This window comes from Gymnoscopelus microlampas (genome assembly GCF_963454915.1).
Source record: "Gymnoscopelus microlampas genome assembly, chromosome: 24".
Classification (NCBI taxonomy): Eukaryota; Metazoa; Chordata; class Actinopteri; order Myctophiformes; family Myctophidae; genus Gymnoscopelus; species Gymnoscopelus microlampas.
The window spans coordinates 31,737,363-31,758,693 of record NC_139961.1 but is presented as its reverse complement, the minus strand read 5'-3'; the positions used below and the strand labels follow the sequence as shown (position 1 = coordinate 31,758,693).

Here is a 21,331-nt window from a genome sequence, read left to right as displayed (position 1 = left end):
ACACACACACACACACACACACACACACACACACACACACACACACACACACACACACACACACACACACACACACACACACACCTGTAACAATGTTTTCTGTGTAAACGTGCGTAAATGATGTCGCCGTGTTTCTGTTGTGCAGTTGGTGTGCTGCGGTGAACGGAACACAGTGAATGGAATGTGTCTCGGTGTTGTCATGTTCGCTTATTGTAAGCGGTTTAGGGGCAATATTGGTGGTAGTGTGTTTTTGGCGTTGTTTGTGAAAGTGCAGGTGGGTGTGGGTACGCGTTCTGAGCTTGTAGATTGGCTGTTTTCCAAGAGGCAATGTATATGTGTGAAGGCGCTTCGTTTGGCCTTCTTTTCATAGACCTTGTTGCTTGTAGGGCTTGCTTCGTTTGGCCTTGTTTTCATAGACCTTGCTGCTTGTTTCATGCGCGAAACCTGGCAACGTTATCTCCTATTGTTTGACACATAAACGCTAATAAGAAGCTGAGATTTGATGAAATTGAAAAACGGGCTTCACAGTTAAGTTCAGATGGTAATGGTCAATAGCTGTGTGCAAAATCAGAGCAATTGCTCCAGCCACTGAGGAGAACCGGGTAGCTTCACCACTACAGACAGAGGTTACTCAAATTATAGGAGGATTGTCACACATGTGCGACTGAAACTTAGTTACGTCCTATTCACTTTCATTCTATGCGAGTGAACGGGTGAGCTTCCGGTTGCAGAAGTTGTATCACATGCCGTACTGTGGAGTTCAACTCTTTGTTGAACATTGACACGTTTGACGCTTCAGCGTTCGTTGGTCACTCCCTTTCGGTCATGGAAGTGTGAACATTCCCTTATCCTGTTATGCATCGAACAGGTGTGTGTAGTCACACACAGCTTTGAGGCTAATTTATGTAACTCAGGCCAGGTTAAATCAGCCATCACCCACCCTACAATGATTTAAATGAGAATTCCGGACTACGTTGTGTGGTACAGTAGAGCATTTTCATAACTCCATCCGAGTCCACCGCAGCTAAAAACCGGAGCGGACGGTCCATGCTCGAAATCGAAATTGCATATTTTTATCACGATTTTACTTTCTTTTCTTTTTTTTCATATCTGACTTTCCTAATGACAGAAAACTGTCCATGGTGTTTGTGTGAGATGCGCCCCTCCAGAAGTCTCACAGTTTGTCATTAGGAAAGTCAGATATGAAAAAATATATATAAAATCGCGATAAAAATACACAATCTAGAGGATGGACCGTCCGCTCGGGTTTTTAGCTGCGGCGGACTCTGGATGGAGTTATGAAATGTTTCTACTGTACCACTCGTCCTAGGATATAGTAATATCATATAAAAAGGTAAGAAAAACGTAGTCCGGAATTCTCCTTTAAGCCAATTGATAATCTGTCATACAACAGTATCTCACACCAAATTGTAATAGCCAATCTACAAAATGCCTTTATGCTTCAGTCCTATTTTTATGTGAGGGGCTCGATGCTGAAGATGTGAGAGCCCAAGGAGAGCCATCGATTACACCAACCATGTGGTTAGATACCAGCTAGGTGCCCCACATCCCTACTCTGTGCTTTCATTTACCCCCCTCTCTTCACTGTTCCGTCAACATAAAAGGAGGAGATACTGACACACATTTGTGCAGTATGTGTGTGTGTGGATTAAAAAGGACAGCAAAATATATTAAACGTATAGTGGAAAGGTTGCATGTGTGTGTGTGTGTGTGTGTGTGTGTGTGTGTGTGTGTGTGTGTGTGTGTGTGTGTGTGTGTGTGTGTGTGTGTGTGAGTGAGAGAAAAAGAGAAACACCGGTGCAAGTGTGTGTAGATGGGATGCAGAGTAGACTACTGTCTGTGTTTATGGGATGTTGAGGAGACGTGTGTGCGCGCGTGTGTGCCTGCGTGTGCGCGAGCGTTTCATGGGATGTGAAGTAGACTGGGACCAGACTGTTGACCGGACTGTTTATTTTCCATTTTTGTCAGTAAAGATCAAACGCTATTGGCTCCTTCCGTTCCAGGATCAAACGCTATTGGTCAGCGTTGGCATAAACAGGAAGAGGTTCATAAAGAAGTGACCAACAAACAGCATGAAGGGAAGAAAGAACAATAAAACATATTGAGACATAAATGATGAGGACAGTCTGAATGACAGAACAAGAAATATATAATGTGTAATATTTCCTCATCTGCCTAGCTGTATTGGGTACATTTAGCTCCTTATGTGGTCCTCACAAGGACATGAGCACACACATGCATGGGAAGTACCACAACTAAGCAACATCACAAGGGACAATGAGCTGTACTCATTAAATGTATCTTTATACAAAACTTAAAAAAAAACACCCTCTTGATTTTCTCTCCCTTTATCTCCTCTCATTCAAGATACAAGAGTATGTTATGGTTACATCTTGTGTATGAGTATAAGAGTAAAATGCTGTTGTTCTTGTTCCCCAGACATTGTACCAGCATTAATAATAAACACATTAATGAAAAGAAAGAAATAATTTAAGAATAGCTGCAATAGTAAGACAGGCCAAAAGGTTTATGTAGGTGTTGGCACACTGGAGATGCTTGAAGGTGCTGTGTGCACATTTCCTACTCTTAAAGTTATAAACATCCATTTTTATAAATTTAGGAGTAGGAACATTGCGTTACCTCTGTCTCTCATATTATTTTGCTCTCTCATCTGGATTTCAGATGTCGTGCCAGATGATCATCAGGCCAATTATCAGACTTCTTCTCTCACGTACACCTCACATACTGCAGCCTGGGTGGCACTGCAGGGAGGTGTGTGTGTGTGTGTGTGTGTGTGTGTGTGTGTGTGTGTGTGTGTGTGTGTGTGTGTGTGTGTGTGTGTGTGTGTGTGTGTGTGTGTGTGTGTGTGTGCAAAAGGGTAAGTGCTTTACAATATGCACTACATGCACTCATGAACACACACTTTTACACACAGACGGCGGAGGAAACCATGCAAGGCATCAACTTGCTCACAAGGAGCAATTAGAGGTTCAGTGTTTTGCTCAAGGACACTTCAACACTAACCCAGGGGGGAGACAGGGATCGAACAGAGAACCTTTCGAGGCCTTAGCGGCACCTCAACCTCCTGGGTCACTTCCACAAGCTCTACAAAGGCCAGAGAGAGAGCGAGAGAGAGACTCAGACATTAGGGCTGTGATGGGCGCCTAGTGGTATGGTGTTAATGGTTTTAAGTGAAAAAGGAGATTAAACATTGAACCTGACTTCAGGCATGCAGCCTCCTAACATGCAGGAGCTAATACACTGTCACTATGGGAGCACGTCATTAGGCAGATTGCTCGCTGTGTCTGTTCCATTGTATTCCACTTTGTTTTGCGGTGTCCAGGAGGGACTGAAAATGTCTCTTTATCTACACAGATGCATAGCATTGCTAACCGTCTTTTTTCATATCTTACAGTCATATGATACCTACAGTTAACCACTTATGCCCTATAAACTTAATCGTATGACAAATAGCATTTTGACACGTGACCCTGGCATCTCTGAACACTAGGGTTAAGGGGGGGGGGGGGGGAGAGAGAGAGAGAGAAAGAGAGAGAGAGAGAGAGAGAGAGAGAGAGAGAGAGAGAGAGAGAGAGAGAGAGAGAGAGAGAGAGAGAGAGAGAGAGAGAGAGAGAGAGAGAGAGAGAGAGAGAGAGAGAGAGAGAGAGAGAGAGAGAGAGAGAGAGAGAGAGAGAGAGAGAGAGAGAGAGAGAGAGAGAGAGAGAGAGAGAGAGAGAGAGAGACTTGAGTCATGTTGACTACTGGAATAGTTAATAACAGTAACAGATTAACTAGTACAATAAAATGCCATTCATAGCTCAATAGGTCTAGGGAGTAGAAATAGAAGTAAATATGCTGGTGGAAGTACAGAGGTGGTGTGGTAGAAGAGAGGGAGGGAGGGGGGAGGGAGAAGATAGGAAGAAGGGAGGCAGATAGAAATTGAGATGGTGTACGTGTATAGAGAAATGAGAACACAGAGACAGAGTGTACAGGAACCCAGATAGAAGGAGTAAAGACCATGCAAGAGCCAATCAGATAAGAGAGGATAGCTTGATGAGAAAAACAGTGCAAGATATCGAGCCATGTTAATGCATCCACCAAAAAGCACAGCAGACGAACATGGCACCGTTTCAAAATAGCATTTGTAAGGATTCTACTGCTGCCTACTACCACCACCACTACTACTACCACCACCACTACTACGTGGGCACTTGGACTCGAGACCCAATTTTTATGACTTTAGACTCACTTGATCACTTGACTCCACTTGGGACTTGAACACCAGTGACTTGACTTGAACGCCAATGACTTGTGACTTGAGCCCCCTTGACTTGAGACTTCAAGTCTTTTCAAGTCACTTAATACCTTACAACAAGGCCAAATATTTAATGTTTAAAAAGCGTCCAACTATTAATGTTAGTAGTCAGAAATCCAGGCCGTCAGTGACACCTAGTGTCATAATGTTTTTTTGTGCATTGATAGAGTCCAAGTTTCAAATTATTCAAGTTTATCTGATAATGTTTTGTATGACATGTAAAATTGTTTTGTTAAACCCTGTCCTCAAGGAGGAAATTAAAAGTACAGTATCAGCACTGTGTTCTGTTGGACTGGAAGAACCATTGTTTAGAAATAAATGTAAATTGCAAAAAATGCTCATGATTTATGTAAATCTTTACATTAATTAGCATTATGACTTGTTTGGGACTCGAAACAAAGGGTTTAGGACTTGTTTGGGATTCAAAACAAAAAGTGTAGGACTTGAACTTGACTTGGGACTTGCCTGTGTTGACTAGGGAATTGACTCAGGACTCGAGAGCAAAGACTTGAGACTCTACTTAGTACGCAGAGGTGGGACAAAGTCCCTATGTTGCTGGTCCTGTGTCTGTCTGTCAATTTCCCCATGCTGTCTTGCAGGGTGTGGGCAGTGCCGTTCAGAGTCGGCTCTGGTGCCAGTTTTCTGGTGTGTAGTTTGTTCAATTCATGTAGGAGTGGATGGCTCACTGAAAAAAAACTACAAGCGAAATGGCTGCCAAGTGGGGTCAACGGCACTTCTTTCCTATTGGTTGATGCCTGATCAAGCTCCACCATTGTTGAACTCCAAGCTTCACACGTGTTGGACTTCACAAGTATCTCAGCCCTCTATACGCCGTAACGGGACACTCTGCGTGTGTGACTCTGCCCTACTACTTATATTGTAGTTACAAACTCTGCCATGATCCTGACCCATTAGCCTGGCATGGCCAGACTAATATCACTGCGTAGATATTAGTCTGGAATCTCTGTGTGGAACCTGCATTTCCGAGGGACAAATTTAAAAAATGCCCCATATTTGCAAACTGGGCCCTCATTGGTCCCTCCCAACTTCGGAGAAATCCAATTATTATTATAATAATTAATATTGAGAGGGGCCAGACCTAATCTGCCGAGGGCAATTTTTTTTTTGCAATGGCAGATTCGTCTGGAACCAGTCTACTGACCTATGGGACCCAAGGCAACTTGGGTGTTTGGTTTAACTTTAGTTAGCGTTGCCTCCGGCTTGGCCGGACACTCCCAACAAACACGACTGGCTCTCTTCGTGGGTGGATGGGAGGCTGGCAGGCGATCTTGACCTTTACCTTGCTGTACTAGTTGCTGTACTAGTGACTCCTATTGGTTGGTCGGGGCACAGTGGGGGGAGGACTGTCTGAGAGTGATAGCATGAACCACCAAGCATGTTACGCTCTCCCAGTGAAACTCACAGTGAAAATCACTTCACTACACATGGGGGATTGGGAAATGACGAAAATGTCAAAATAATTTAGTGCATTTCAGGCCACAGATGGTGCCATTAAACAAGGTTCTTACCATTATAAGAGACAGGTTTTCTGCAGCAGCAATGTAGGGTTATTTTACTAGAATAAGAGTTCAATAACACACACACAAACACTCAGTAGCTGACCAAGAATTAAACTCCAGTGAAGAGAGAGAAAAGTGCCAGAGAGAGACACACACACACAGACAGACAAGACAGACGACAGAAGAGATGGTTAGAGAGAAACGGACAGAGGGAACACAAAAGGTCCCAAAAGAGGAAGTTGTGCCCTGCTGGGAGGAAATGGCTATGAGTGAAGATGGGATAACAGTAAAGGAGATAGCAGGGGAGCTCACAAGGTAACACTGTCTACAGCTGACAGCTGACGTCCACATGGTCAGTGGATGTGGTCAGACCCGCTCCGACCCGGACCGTGAAATCACATGATGTCCTAATGCTTTCAACATCACCAGTTTGTGGTAAATAGTGTAAGCACTGGAAATTATGAGTGACTCATACTAACAGCATGGGTTTTGAAGAGTGACAATGCAAGAGAAAACATTTCCGCAAATCGAGCACACATTTTCAGGAATTCTAATAGCAATGAAACGCTTCCATACCGAAATACCCGAAATTACCAACACGTGAGAAAGTATGACACAAATAATATAGTTGGGACTTAACAATAACAACAGAAAATCCTTATAATGAAGAAGCAAAATGCTACTTGTGTTTCCAAACTTTATTTGGTTCAATTATTTTAGGGCTTCTATTTCCTACGGTAATCTTTATAATATCAAACAGACTGACACGTGCAGTCCTTTAAATACACATACAGACTTTATGACAGCGGTTTCCAGAATAGCTCCTACTAAGAGCCAACTTCATAGAGGTTCTAAAAACAGATATGTCCGCAGGGAACAGGGCTACATTTAGATATTCACTGTCAGGATGACAGGATGTGCACGCTTATACACACTTTATTTTATACTAGGCTCACTTGCTCTCCCTCTCTCTGACACACACACACACACACACACACACACACACACACACACACACACACACACACACACACACACACACACACACACACACACACACACACACACACACAGTCTGTGACACCTTTGGTAAATAAGGATATGGTATATTACTTTGCCATTTACTGCATCCGTTTTCAATTCCCCATTGTCCACTATACACCTGGGCAAAAGGTGATACAACATAGTGAAAAAACTAAATGTACTGCACATGATACAGTTGGAAAATGTTATAGACAAGCCAAAGGGAGAAGTCAGAAAGACTGTGTCCGTAAATGAAAATAATAATAATAATGTGCTCACACATTCTATACTAGAGTAGTGTGCTAAGGTAAAGGTTTCTTACTGCTACCTAAAAATACATTTGATATTTAATATGGAGGGTCAGGAAAATAAATTGTCAGTTTGGGATTATGGGGGAAAAAACAGCATAGTCTCAATATTAGATTATTAAAACTACTCTCGTCATAATCTTATTATGGGAGAAGACCAACAGTCTCGGTTTTGGATTATGGGTAGAAAAACAAAAACAATACCAGTCTCAGATTTGGATAATAGGAGAGAAGAAAAAATAACAGTTGTAGTAGTACAGAAAGAACGTTTTAACTAAACTAAAGACCACTTCAGCTAAGTTGAGTGACAGCAGATGTTTGGTTATTCCCTTATTTAAGATACTAACACGCACGAACGTGCACACACGCGCACACACGCACACAACTCACTGTGCAGCTGTTGACAGCAATGTGTGTATCCATAGTAACTGGCCATCTCCTCTGGCGAGATGCTAACGAATCCCTGTCCTCCACACTGCTCCATCACATCATGATGCCCTGCTTCGTCCCTCGCTCCACTCATCTCCACAGGTATGGATAGAAGATTCCCTCATAGCTGTCTCTGCCGTTCTTCACCCCCCATCCTTCTCCTCCTCCCTTGCTCTCTCTCTCTCTCTCGCTTTCCCTCTAACACCTGTCACAGTTTGTGAATTGATTGCACCACTCCTTGTTCCTGGCCCCTCCCTCACTCAGAGCGTGTGCGTGTGTTAACCGAGCATCCTTGCTGGGAGAGATTTGAGGTCTTATAGGCTTTAGTGCCAGTTACTGACTGCTACTCCGTCACAACAATAGCAACCTAGACTTAAAATACAATTACACAGCATCTGTCTGTTTACAATAGCTATAGCCTCGCCCCGAAACACTCACACAGTCGTGAGCTCACACCCACACGTGCATGCTCACCCATGTTTCTGCACACATGGCACATGCCACTGACACACATGGAGTCAGTATTGCCAATTATAAATCCCCATTCCACTGTGGTTTCTGGGACATGAAAACAAGTGAACTACTTGTTGTGCAAGTGTGTACAAGAACATGCATGCATGCTGTGGTGCACACACACGTGGCTATTAGGTTGTCCACATAGTTACTGTTGTATACACTGTAACTAGTGTGATAGCACAGACGAGTTAGTACTGCACGTGCGTGCATTGCGCGAGCGCGCACACACACCCACAACTCACCTTGTCGGTTGACCCGGTTCTCCTTACGGTATTGTCTACTTTTCTCCACTCCACACCAACAACACAGATGGGCAGACATGGTAAACTGAGTATTTCCACCTGCTGGTCTATCTAATCATTCTGCAAGACAGCTTCTCTGCCTGTTTATCTATCTTGACTGTCTGTCTGTTTCTCTCCCTCTCTGTCCGTCAGTTAAGCAAATTAGACTGTTGGTGAGTCAATATGCAACAATGCTCCACATTCTTGGTTTGCACAGCAACAATAAGGCTGGCTAGAGAAGACTAGTTCCCATGACAGCCAAAAGTGTGCTGTCAGAATCTCAAAATATCGATATTAAAATAAACATCCGTATTGTAGGCAACAGCTTCACGACTGAAAACGATTGCAGACTAACCCTATGATGAAAGAGTAGGTCTCTCAGAATGGGGCACAGGTGCACATTATCCATTAGCTAGTCAATAGAGGTATATGGGGTAATCAATGACCAAGGTCAACTATCAATGATTGAAAAACAAACGAAAAGTATCATCAGCACTAGATCATACTAATTCCTTCAAAAATATATATTTTTCTGCTGAGAAAATGGCCTACGTTTTCATAATTTAACTTCAAGATGTTCCGTTTTTGTTGACAAGGGTTTGTTTAGAACACACACATTTGTATATATTTATCGATATTCAAAGGAACATTTGGCACTGTGTGACATGATGGTGCATCACGTTGTGGCAACTGCTCTGCTGCAGACAGGAAGGCTCTGCAGCGGGTGAAGTCTGCACAGCCTACCTGCCATCAGTGGCATTTACACCAGCAGGTGTAGGTAAAAGGTTTCCAACATCATGAGGGATGCCACCCACCCTGCACATGGATTGTTTGCCCCCTTCCCTTCAGGCAGGAGTGAGCATAGCATCAGGGCCAGAACCACCAGGCCAAAGAACAGCTTCTTCCCTAAAGCCGTGAGACTTGTGAACTCTGTGAGATTGTGAACAGTTGATCACACTGTTTTTAATACTGTTGTCTGGTTCTATCTGTTTGTATTTGCCTTATGTTGTTAGTGGGCTTGTGCAATCACTTACATTTGCACTATAGAGTAGGTATTTATGTGTAGAGGGATATTCCTATTAATTGTATTTTGTTTTTATTTTTTAACCAGGACCTGAGTAACTAATTTAATTCCTTTCATCCACTTGTACTTTTATGGAATGACAATAAAACTCATTGATCCTTGAATCTTCAAAGGGCTTGCTGATTAATGTGTGTGCCCCCAGTATTTATTGAGCTACAGTACAAAGGTTAATACTTTTGAGATGATGCTAAGCTAAATTGTAATATTTCAATTACAATTTCGTGAAATAATAACTTAATAATGGGCACAAATGGGAAATTCCTACCAATTTTCTGGTACGACATTTTTCAAAATTACATTATTTTAACATCAGAAATGATTTAGCTTTACTTGAGCATGCAAATTCATACACGTAATTAACGCTTAATTAATGATGAATTATTGATCATTAATTAAAGGCATACAGTAATTCATGAATTTATCATGAACTCATCAATTCAAAGGTGAAATCACTATGACTTAACCAAGTGTAATATATCATTATTTAAGGGTAGGAGTAGCGAGGAGGGTTGGTCTCTGAACAACCACCAGAGACCGACCAACTCGACTAGACGAATCAACCCAAATGATCAACCTAAACACCGACGTCGTATCCACCGCAGCCGTCGACGAGGACGCTTGCACCGACGCACAACGGCGATCAACCGGGAGATGCAGCGTAGCCGAGAACGTGGAACCAAGGAGTCACCTAGCTGTTTTCACCGGAGCAGAGACCTTGATGCACCGCTACAAACCTACGGTTCGTTCCACGGCCAGGGTCCCAGCAGAGACCGTGATGGAACCATTAGCAGAGGCCGTGCTGGGACCTCCGCGCCCCATCCCCCCCAACCCCCCAACCCTCCCCAATCCCCCAACCCCCCCCAACCCCCACTGCTGGCTGCCCACGACGGAACAATGGCTTTGATGGACACTACACCCCCCTCCCCCCCCGAGACTGCTCCTAAACATCTCTCAGTAGATAAACACCTATCCATTGAAAAAATGATCAAATCGTTTGGCGTTGGCTTGCACATGATACATCTTAATGTGAATTCTCTAGCAGGAGACAAGCTAACTCAAATCAAGCAGATGTTTTATGATGGTAAGGTTGACATTTTAACTTTCTCTGAAACAAAACTTGATCAAGCGATAACTGATTCTGTGATTGAGATTGAAAACTACAAACTCTTCAGGAAAGATAGGAACAGAAACGGGGGGGTGTTTGCATGTATGTTCATACTGACAATGTCTGCATCCTTCGGGAAGACCTGATGGATGAAAACATTGAAGCTGTGTGGGTCGAGATCATTTTTAAACATGCCAAACCTGTGCTAGTCGGTACCATATACAGACCTCCTAACCAGACTGATTTCTATGATAGACTTGATGAATGCTTAGCTAAAGTGGACCATGCGGAGACGATTCTTCTTGGTGATTTTAACACTGACATACTCCGCAAGGAAGCGTCTGTGTATAAGTGTATAAGTCATTCAAGGCGTGTTGTGATCGGCATTCACTCCACCAGCTGATCACTCAGCCCACAAGGCTGTGTGTTTCCTCTCAAACTACCATAGATCTCATTCTAACAACGGACAAGGAAAAAATCCTAAATAGTGGTGTTTCCACCTGTGGCATATCTGATCACAACATGATCTTCTGCACCAGAAAGAAACGTAAACCTAAGACCGGTTACCACAAAACAGTCACAATCAGAGACCTCAAAAATTATAAGAGTGAGGACTTAGATCACAGACTGGAGGAACAGGATTGGTCCGACGTTCTAAACAGCACACAGGTAGACGAATCCTGGCTTAGTTTCAAAACCAAATTCATTCAAATTTTGGACAGTGTGGCTCCCATGAAAACCATCAGGGTCAAAACCCGCTCGGTACCATGGATGAATTCGGACATCCTTACTGCCATGAAAGTCAGAGACAAAAAGTGTTCTGAGCTTCATAAAAGTAGGATCAAACTAGCCAAATGTTTTAACAAAGGTCTCGAATCCCACGTAGCTAAACTTGAAAAGGAAAAAAACAAGCTAAGAAACAAGGTAAATAGCATGCTCCTGTTAGCAGAAAAAAGCTACCTCGATGACAAGATTGAGGAAAATCAAAAAAAAACACGAGAGCTTTGGAGGCTACTCAAGAACCTCCTAGGCTGCAGCAAAAAATTGAAAACCAGGCTTTCAAACTTAAGCCTCAAGGTGAATGACACTCTCATTTCATCCAAACACGAAGTGAGTAAAATCCTCAACATATTCTTCACGACCGTAGCCTCAGATTTGGTTGAAAAACTTCCTCCACACTCTGGGAGATATGGTGAGGAGTATGTTGTCTCATTTTACGAAAAACAGGGTGTTTGCAAAGATGACTTTAAACTCTCCCCTGTGAAAACAGAAGAGGTGTTTAAAAAATTGAATGCTCTTCATCAACACAGAGCCACAGGCCTCGACAATATCCCCCCCAAATTTCTAAAAGACTCAGCCGCCTCCATTGCTCCAATCATTACCCACATATTAAACCTCTCCACCACACAGGGACAGGTCCCCAACGACTTCAAAAAAGCAAGGGTGACCCCTCTGTTCAAAAAAGGAAACCAATTAGACCCTGGCAACTACCGCCCTATTTCTATTCTAAGCTCCATCTCGAAAGTCATGGAAAAAATAGTCTATGAACAGGTCGACAAGTATCTTGCCGTGAAAAATCTAATCTACAAATTCCAATCTGGCTTCAGAACAAACCACTCCACTGACACATGCCTTCTCTATTTGAACGACTCTATCAAACAAGAGATCGAAAAGGGCAAATATTGCGGCATGGTCATGCTGGACCTCCAGAAGGCTTTTGACACCGTTAATCACCCGATTATGATCAATAAGCTCAAAGCAATAGGTTTTGATGACACGTCAGTGAACTGGATGAGATCCTACCTGGAAGGGAGGGAGCAAGTGGTGGAAGTAAACGGCACCCAGTCCCCCCCCCCCTCCCAGTGACTTGTGGTGTTCCCCAAGGAAGTATACTAGGACCCTTACTGTTCCTGATATATGTGAATGACATGTCGTCAGCCTGCGACTGCAACCTGTTCCTGTTCGCAGATGACTCGGCCCTGCTAGTCTCGGACAGGGACAGGCTGCAGGTTGAGAAAACTCTCAGCTCTGAACTCAACAAGATCTGCATCTGGCTCTCCGACAACAAGCTCTCATTACACCTGGGCAAAACGGAATGCATCCTCTTTGGGTCCACTCCTAACCTCAGAAAGGCAGAGAGCTTCACGATCAAAGCGGGTGATGATATCATCAAAAGAAAAAACGAAATTACCTACCTGGGCTCTATCTTGGAGGCTGACCTCTCTGGTGACAAAAATGCTGAAAAAATGATCAACACGGTCCACAAAAAAACACGCTATTTGCGGAGTATTGATCGTAAAGTCAGTAAGAAGACTCTGAAGACTCTTGCAGTGGCCCTCATACAAGGTCATTACGATTATGCATGTACTTCATGGTATCACAACACCTCCAAGGCCTTAAAAACAAGGCTCCAAACATCCCAAAACAAACTTGTAAGGCTACTTCTTGGCCTCAACTACAAAACCCATCTAACCCCTGATCATTTTGATAGGATTGGATGGCTTAGGGTTGCGGACAGAGTACAGCAACTTGCTATGGGCCTGGTCTTCAAGATATATCACAACATTGGGATCCCCCTGTATTTGTCAAAATACTTCCAAAATGTTAATGATGTCCACGATCACAATACCAGAGGCAGCTCCACAAACCTTGTCCAACCCTTTTTTGGCTCAACAAAGGGAAGTAACTCGTTCTCATGCTATTCATCAAAAATGTGGAACGCCCTACCAAAAGGAGTAAAGGAGTGTAAAACCCTACTCTCTTTCAAAACAGCCCTAAAGATACACCTTCAGGAGGCTGCAATTGGAAAATGGCCCCTGTCTAAGTCCTAACCTAACCTACCCCCCTACCCCCCCCCCCCCCTCTCTCCTTCTCCTTTTGTACATATTTCTCACTCTTCATACCAGTAACCTGTAAACTGATTGTATGACATTCTATAGTAGTTGTGTATATCTGTCTGTCTCTTATATGTCATCATGATTTGTGTGCATGGGGAACTCATTTGAAACAAGCTCAGTGCTTTTATGAGTCTTCCAGTTTAGTAGACCTTGTATTGTGAATTTGTACTTCCATGTACTGTTGTTCTCATGTCTTACTAAATAAAGTACATCAATCAATCAATCAAACCATCCTCGCTACTACCTATGAGCATGAGTGCTCATAGGCGTGGGCAGAGAAGTGGCATATAAGTGGAACTGTGGAATAACATGCTTAACTAATGATATATTACACTTGGTAAAGTCATAGTGACTTCACCATTAGTTAGTGGTGAGGACCAGGAATTAATGAGGAGTTCATGAATTTGCATGCTCAAGTAAAGTGTAACCAATGTATTTGTGAAAAGATGACTAACACCACGTTTTACATTCTAAAGTTCTCTACTCTTGAACTTTGTTGTTTGACAAAAATGACATTTTCAATGGATGCGTTGACATATTAGAAAATAGGACGCGGCAAAACAAAAAGAAGAAGAAAATACAGTAGGTCATTTTTGTCCAATGACACAATCGTCCGACAAAGCATAAATGAGCTTTTCCGTTGTCTAATAGACCATCTAGCAACACAACTGTCCTCTCAGTATAACAGCCTGACTGACGCCAGGTTTTTGGGTCTGAAGTCAATCCAGATTTTGGAAGAATCCTAGATCACAGATTATCATTTTGACCGATATTTGGTTAAAAAGTGCAAAAGTTTCTAATCAATTTGAAAAAACGTAATTTGTATGAACATAAGAAAAAAATAATAATAATAGCCGATCTACACGCTCAGAACACAATGCGTTGCGAGCCGAGCTTGTAGATCAGCTATTTTTGGAAAGTTGATTTGGTGTAGAGGGAAGAAGGAGGGGATCAGGATTTGACCCCTGGGAGACATTGGTCAACATAGTATATAGGGGTTAAGTGGTTAAGGCTTTATGACTTAACTAAAAATAAACTCAATTCTGGCAACAGCAAAATAATGTTGGGGGTGGTGGTAACAGTGTTGTGTCTGTAGGAAATCCTGTCGGTCGCACTCATTTAACAGATGTTATGACATAATACACCACAAGATGAACATTGTTGCATTTTCAAAAATAGCCCATCTACAACACATTGCATCATCGTTACAGGTGACAACTTAGCCTATAAATGACATACCCAAAATAGTGGCGCAGGGTTTACACACACACACACACACGCACACGCACACGCACACGCACGCACGCACGCACACACACACACGCACACACACGCACACACACACACACACACACACACACACACACACACACACACACACACACAGCTAACCTGTTTGCAGGTCCCACACATGGCTCCTGTATGCTTGTCCCCGAGTCAACAGACTGATGGTTACAGACAGACTGTGAAACAGCTCAGTCAGTGCATCTTGACTGTCTCCAATTAACTCCAGAAGTGACATTTTACCAAAATAAAGCCAGTGTATGTTTTCCTTCAGCCTACATGTCTTTAAGCTCTTCCATCGCAAGTTGAACTACTGTAAAAGTGTCTTAAACGAGATACATTTGCATTACATGTGCACACATATACACATGCTGTGTTGCATGTGTGTGCAAGCCAAATCTAATGGGGTGGTCTGTGCCTCGTCCTCCTCACATATAGCCTGTGTGTGTGTGTGTGTGTGTGTGTGTGTGTGTGTGTGTGTGTGTGTGTGTGTGTGTGTGTGTGTGTGTGTGTGTGTGTGTGTGTGTGTGTGTGTGAGAGAGATCATTTATCTGGCTTCACGTCCGCTATGTGTGAGAGAGGAAGTAATGGGCGTGGTTACAGTATAAATCCCCTTCAGCTAATTATACGATCACACTGCGTGTGTGCATTGTGTGTGTGTGTGTGTGTGTGTGTGTGTGTGTGTGTGTGTTGTGTACTTTGTGTGTAGCCAGCAAAAGTGTTTTGTTATCCCTTAAGCTCTCCGCCCAATTAATACCTATAGCACAAGAGAAGAGATAATACATGGTCAAACAGAGTCTATTAACACCAGAAAATCTACAATTCATAACCAGCCATGCTTTCCCATAGGACTGGAAGACAGAAGTGGCTCGCTTCCTGGGCATGAGTGGTGGAAGGCAGCACTTAAAAATGTTAAAGTTAAAGTTAATGTTAAAAACTTAAAAGTAGCAATACCAAGTAAAAGGCTTGTATTCAAAACTTATCATGATCTACACAAAGACACACAAAGACATCATGCACTGAAAAGACCCAGGCAGAACACAGCCAGGCAGAACAGATGGTTAAATGAATACCTTGATGAATGGAGGTACGGAGGTTTTGCCCTTTCTAGCGATAGGTTGTGTTGTGTTTATGAAGTGTTTATGAATGGTCACTAGACATAGAGATTTCAGAGGTGTTTGTACCTCCTAAAAGTTAGCTTGTGTCTCTTCCAAACTACAGCTGTTTTCACTGGCCTCACTGCTGACAGAATGAACTTGAACTGGGCTGAATGAAGCGGAACGTCTGAGCAACTTCTGACCAATCACAGTAACCAAACTACTTAGAGTAGTCACAACATCTCGGACGCACCGAACACCCAACATTAGTTCTGATCCCACCCACCTCTGAATGATGTCACAACGTAGTTTTTGGACGAGCCGAACCGAACTGATGTCGGTTGTTCTGTTGGAGTATGGCTGTCTTTAGCCATTCTAGAAATCCACAGAAAACAGACCCTTTCTTTTATTTGGATTTGAGAGGCAGACAGTGGTGGCAAAAGTAGGGTCAATATATATATATTATTTTTTAAAGATTTATTTTAATGCCTACTGCTTTTTTCTGGGCTCAGTATGCTTAACATCTCCCTCTCTACAGAATATCACATTACCGTTGACTCCCAGTATTTATTGTTATCATCACACACCCACTCAAGCAGTCCCTATTTAAACTTCAAAGGCAATGAGGCAGTCATGCACTTTTCATTATATCAAATTCCCTCCAATTAGATTCATTAATCCATCAAATGGAAGGGGCAGAGTCAAAGGCTCATAGAATAGAAGGATGGACAGGAAGAATAGCCTGACTTCTCTGTACTGGTACCAATACACAGGAAACTATAATTCAATACAATCTGGAACACTTAATGACCACTTATTTATCACGGTCATTAAAGTAGGGATGCTCATTTCTCAGCATTTCTCAGCATTTCTCAGCATCATGGCATTAGTGTTGACATCACGCTGAAGCCTGGATTCATTTGATTAGTCTGTCAACGGGGGCTGAAATGTTTTCTTTCTTTTTTTCGGACGATGATTTTATCTGCGAGATTACGGATTTTCTAGTTACTTCACAATAGAGAGGGACAGACAACTATGAAAGATGATGATGGGGATGATAAGGAGTAATATGTGGAAGTATTTGGCCTTAGACCCCACAGGTACCACTCATTTAGCAAGCTAGCGCTGTTGATCAACAGATTACCAGTATAAGGGCTTGGCTGAATGTAAAGGATGACACAGATTGAAACTATTAGCTGTGTGCTCTTTCTCTAACTTCCGATTTATTCTATTACATACTAAACAGATGATATAAGATGTCAGCACTTTTTGGGGAAGTAAATTTCCCTACATGGAGGGAAGCGGGGGGTGCATGTTGCTATTTACATACAATCCCATGGCCATTTGTCACCCGTTTTTGTTTGTCAAATACATATTTCACTTACACTTTGTCACTGTCGGGTGAAAAACGTGTATGTTCAAAACCGTTACTTTTCAGGAAATGGAAAAAGAACTTGGATTACAATGGATCCATTGTAGTTATTATTAAGTCACAAGCTCTTGCTCACATTTTTCATTAGTTCAAACTTAACCACTTTCACTTAAAAACTATTTCAAATATGGTAAAAAAATAGCCGATCTACAAGCTTACAATGAATGAAAACGTGTTGTGTGCTTATAGATCGTCTGTTTTTGGTACTTTTGTGTGACATTGTAGTATGACAAAGTAGGACATTCATTTACAACAAAACATAAAACGACAAATGAAGCATAGCGTTAGTTTATGAAGGATACGGAAGTCTTGCACGCCTCAGCTGTAATCAGCTGTCACCTGTCAGTCAGCTGATGTGAACATCAGCTTTCGATTCCCCATTCACAGCTCTGCTGGTCATAACGTCACACATTCATACTCCAATCAGAGCTCACACCTTAACAAGAAGGTCCCTTTAAATACGGCTTTGCATTCACTATAGGTCTCTCTGCTTGTCTTGCTGCCTGCTTCACTGCTGCTTAGCTGCCTCCTCCACCCCAGCCTCCACCTTTTGATCAGAGTCTGGCATACATTCAAATACTTGTGATATACTATATCTGATCATTCACACTAATGTTAATGTATTGTTTGATATTGTATCCCTATGGGGGTTTTGCTTAGCATTCCCTGATTTTGCTTAGCATGCTGCTCGGACAAAATTCAGGGAATATCTCCAAGAGCGGAGCCTTTAACGCCAAGCTTAACTGTATTCCATTTGTTGCAATAAATGGTTAAATCTACTTAGTCGACAGCGACGACTTGTAAAAGAGGTTCTGTAAGGCTCCCACTCCCAGAATTAAATTAAAACTCAAGAATTTACAGTGAAATTACCATTATTCCAGGAAAATATGACCACAGATCCAAATCAACTTAACGGTCATTTGCTCAGGTGCCCTGGTGGCTCAACCAGTTGTGCACGTACCACAAGATTGTGATGCTCTAGGTTCTAATTTACAGCCCCTCTCCCACAATATTTGCATACAGACAATCCTGACTCAATTCTAAAGTGGCATCATGCTCCTGAATATTCTATGCAACCCAAATGAAAAGGTACTGAAGTGTTGAGTAAAGTCACATTCGGGTCAGTGGGGTTACCTTAAGGTAGTGTATGGGTTTACTGCATGAAGCCAATGGTGGCTTTTACAGATCTTGAAGAGGTGCTGGCACTTCAATTGTAACGGACTGACAGGTTTAGAACAGCTACGGGTTGATTATGTAGGAGCAACGCATTTTGGAGGTATCGATCTGTCCTCAATACACATTGTTTTGAGATTATTTGGCAACTATACTGTGACTGTATGCAAAAACTGTAGACACAGGCCTAATCAGGACCTGATGGGGTCACAAGTAGACACAGGCCTAATCAGGACGTGATGGGGTCACAAGTAGACACAGGCCTAATCAGGACGTGATGGGGTCACAAGTAGACACAGGCATAATCAGGACGTGATGGGGTCACAAGGGCTTATGACCCGTTTTACTCTCTACCTCATATTTCATGTTTCTCCATCTTATGATGGGCAGAAATGCCTATAAAAGAAAAAATATTTAACCACATGAACCCAGTGTCTCTATTCTGGGCATGTCATAATAAGTGAACATTCCCAGGAAATTGGCGAACATACACCAAAAATAGCAATTCTACAAGCTGAAAATGCATCACTATGCACCATGTTGGGAGCTTGTAGATCGGCCATTTTCCCAAGAGATTTGGTGTAGAGGGATAGCGTCTGCTAAAAGGAGGGGATGAAGTACTAATTACAGACCCCTGGGGAACCCCGGTCGACAAAGTGTAGGTTTTAAGCATTTAAATCTAGCACATCCCCATAAAAGTGTGCTGTGTAAACTTTGATTACGTTTTCATAGATCATCTCTTCACATTTGAATGGTTTACACGTAACGAAATATTCAAGAATGAGGTTCGTTGTGTTTGAGATTTTCTCGCTCGTAAAAGCTAAATCTAATCTAATGTTCCCAGCATGTGTTTGCCTACTTTTTGGGTGAGCCAATTCTGGCCAACATTTTCTTGTAACAAGAAACAAAAAAATCTTTAAACACTATCCTTTGAGATTAGACCTTTAGATGATACTCTTATCCAATGACTTAAGAAGCTTCAATTCCCAATATGCCTCAGTGCTTCAAGCAAGCAACAGTAAGAACTCCAAGTGTGGGACAGCTCAAACAAAGTGTTACACGCAGTCTTATACTGTTGGCCACTGAGGAGCCCCCCTTGAAGCATTTTGGGGGTCAAGTTCACAGGTAGCATGGGCCACCCGAGTGGCCACCCTAGGGTGCCACTCTATTACATGCTGAGTGCACTGGAGATGGCCTGGGGTGCTCTCTTCGTTCGGAAATTCAGATCGCTCAGAATGTCTCCCTTCGAAAATTCAGAGCAATCTTTTTTTTTTTTACTTTTGGTACTTAAAGTATACTTGATGCCAATACTCATGTATACTTTTACCCAGGTAACATTTTGAACACAGTCCTTTTAGTTGTGGTATTGCTACTTATACTTTTTTTTCCAACAAGATTTCACATTTTTTATTTAGATTTTTATTAACACCGAGAACAATGGCTTATTTTATTGCATTGCAACTTTCCAGGAATATAAAGCCTGCAGTTTCTATTAGCTTGGATTCCCCATTGATGATGTCACTGGTAGACGGAACTCTGAACTGTCCACAGCCCTCCTCTGAGACACAGACCGAGTAGAAAAAAATTGTACCATTTTATCATGAGTATTAGTGAGGACCAATTATATGAAGATAAGTTGAAAAGCGGTGAAGTCGTCCTTTAAGTAGATATGCAACTATGGATAGTGAACAAACATTTTAATAATGCTATATTATGTATAAAAAATGCTATTCCAACCCATGTGTGTATGCATGCATGTGTCTGTGTATGCGCGTACGCTACTTATGAGTATGGCCCAAGTGGGGTCAAAAGGTCTGGACGCACCACTGCAAGTTCCTTACTGGCTCTGGCTCCACAATGACACCACACAGATTTCTTAAAAGCAGTGAGCAGCCTCGCATCTCTAACAATTAACAGGAAAATACAACTCAATATTTCAGTCCAAGTCATGAAAGCTTGCTGCACACAAAACGACTCCAGTGTCAAGGAGTACCGCCTCGTAATTATCATTAGCCTAATAGCCAGCCAGGCAGACTCCCTGTCTAGCCAGCACTGACTCCAGCCATCACCTCCAATTACCTCTGTTCTGCTGCCAGTACCTCGCACCAACAACTAACACATTCCACATTAAAAAAAAGTAACGTCCTCTCACCGACAAAAACAGCATACCCACCGCTAACTGTGGCAACGCACCACACACACACATTTAAATTTCTTTATTTGAGTCCACATTTATAAAATACATTACAAGGGCACCAATATTTTTCAGTTGCTTCTGATCTTCCACTCACTTGAAACAATATTGTGTCTCAGTGCTCGAGTACAAACAAGTCCAAAATATAAACAACAAATGCGCATGAACTTATTCACAGTTAACATCTGACATATTACCAACACCGGAGAAAGAATTATGGGTACAGGAAGCAACTTCTCCTCCAAATAGATCGACTGCCTATAATGGAGGAGATTGAGCAATATTTTGCAAGCTGCTTTGCCTTACACTTGGACAACCCCATTATCCTCAAGCCCCTGACCACCAGCCTGTGGACATGGCCCAAGCTGCCAAATATAAAAACAATGAGCTGACACTTGTAGCCTAGATGTATAATGGCTTGTACTAATGGCTGGTATTTTACTTGTTTAGTAAGGAGAGCTTCCTCTAAACTTGAATCAAAAGCACAGCCAACTGCCAATAGGAAAACCTCTCTGCTGTTCTCGTCAATCACAATGGCTGGCACGCACACACACACACACACACACACACACACACACACACACACACACACACACACACACACACGCCACCTTTGGTAAATAAGGATATGGTCGATCAGGGCAGCAAACGG

General features: G+C 42.5%; 1 protein-coding gene across 2 annotated transcripts in view; it reads right to left on the bottom strand.

The window, feature by feature from the left end:
• Positions 1-15,161, bottom strand: part of LOC311040771 (guanine nucleotide exchange factor DBS-like) — an 87,049-nt gene extending 71,888 nt beyond the window's left edge. Inside the window, exon 1 of one of the 2 annotated variants that reach the window (XM_084051123.1) lies at positions 14,892-15,161. In XM_084051123.1, the coding sequence (XP_083907249.1) occupies positions 14,892-15,021 (130 nt within the window). In that variant the 5' untranslated portion in view covers positions 15,022-15,161. Of the gene's footprint in view, positions 1-7,577; positions 7,664-14,891 lie in introns of those variants that run through there. The other variant, XM_084051125.1, reaches the window with a different exon arrangement.
• Positions 15,162-21,331: the final 6,170 nt, after the last annotated feature.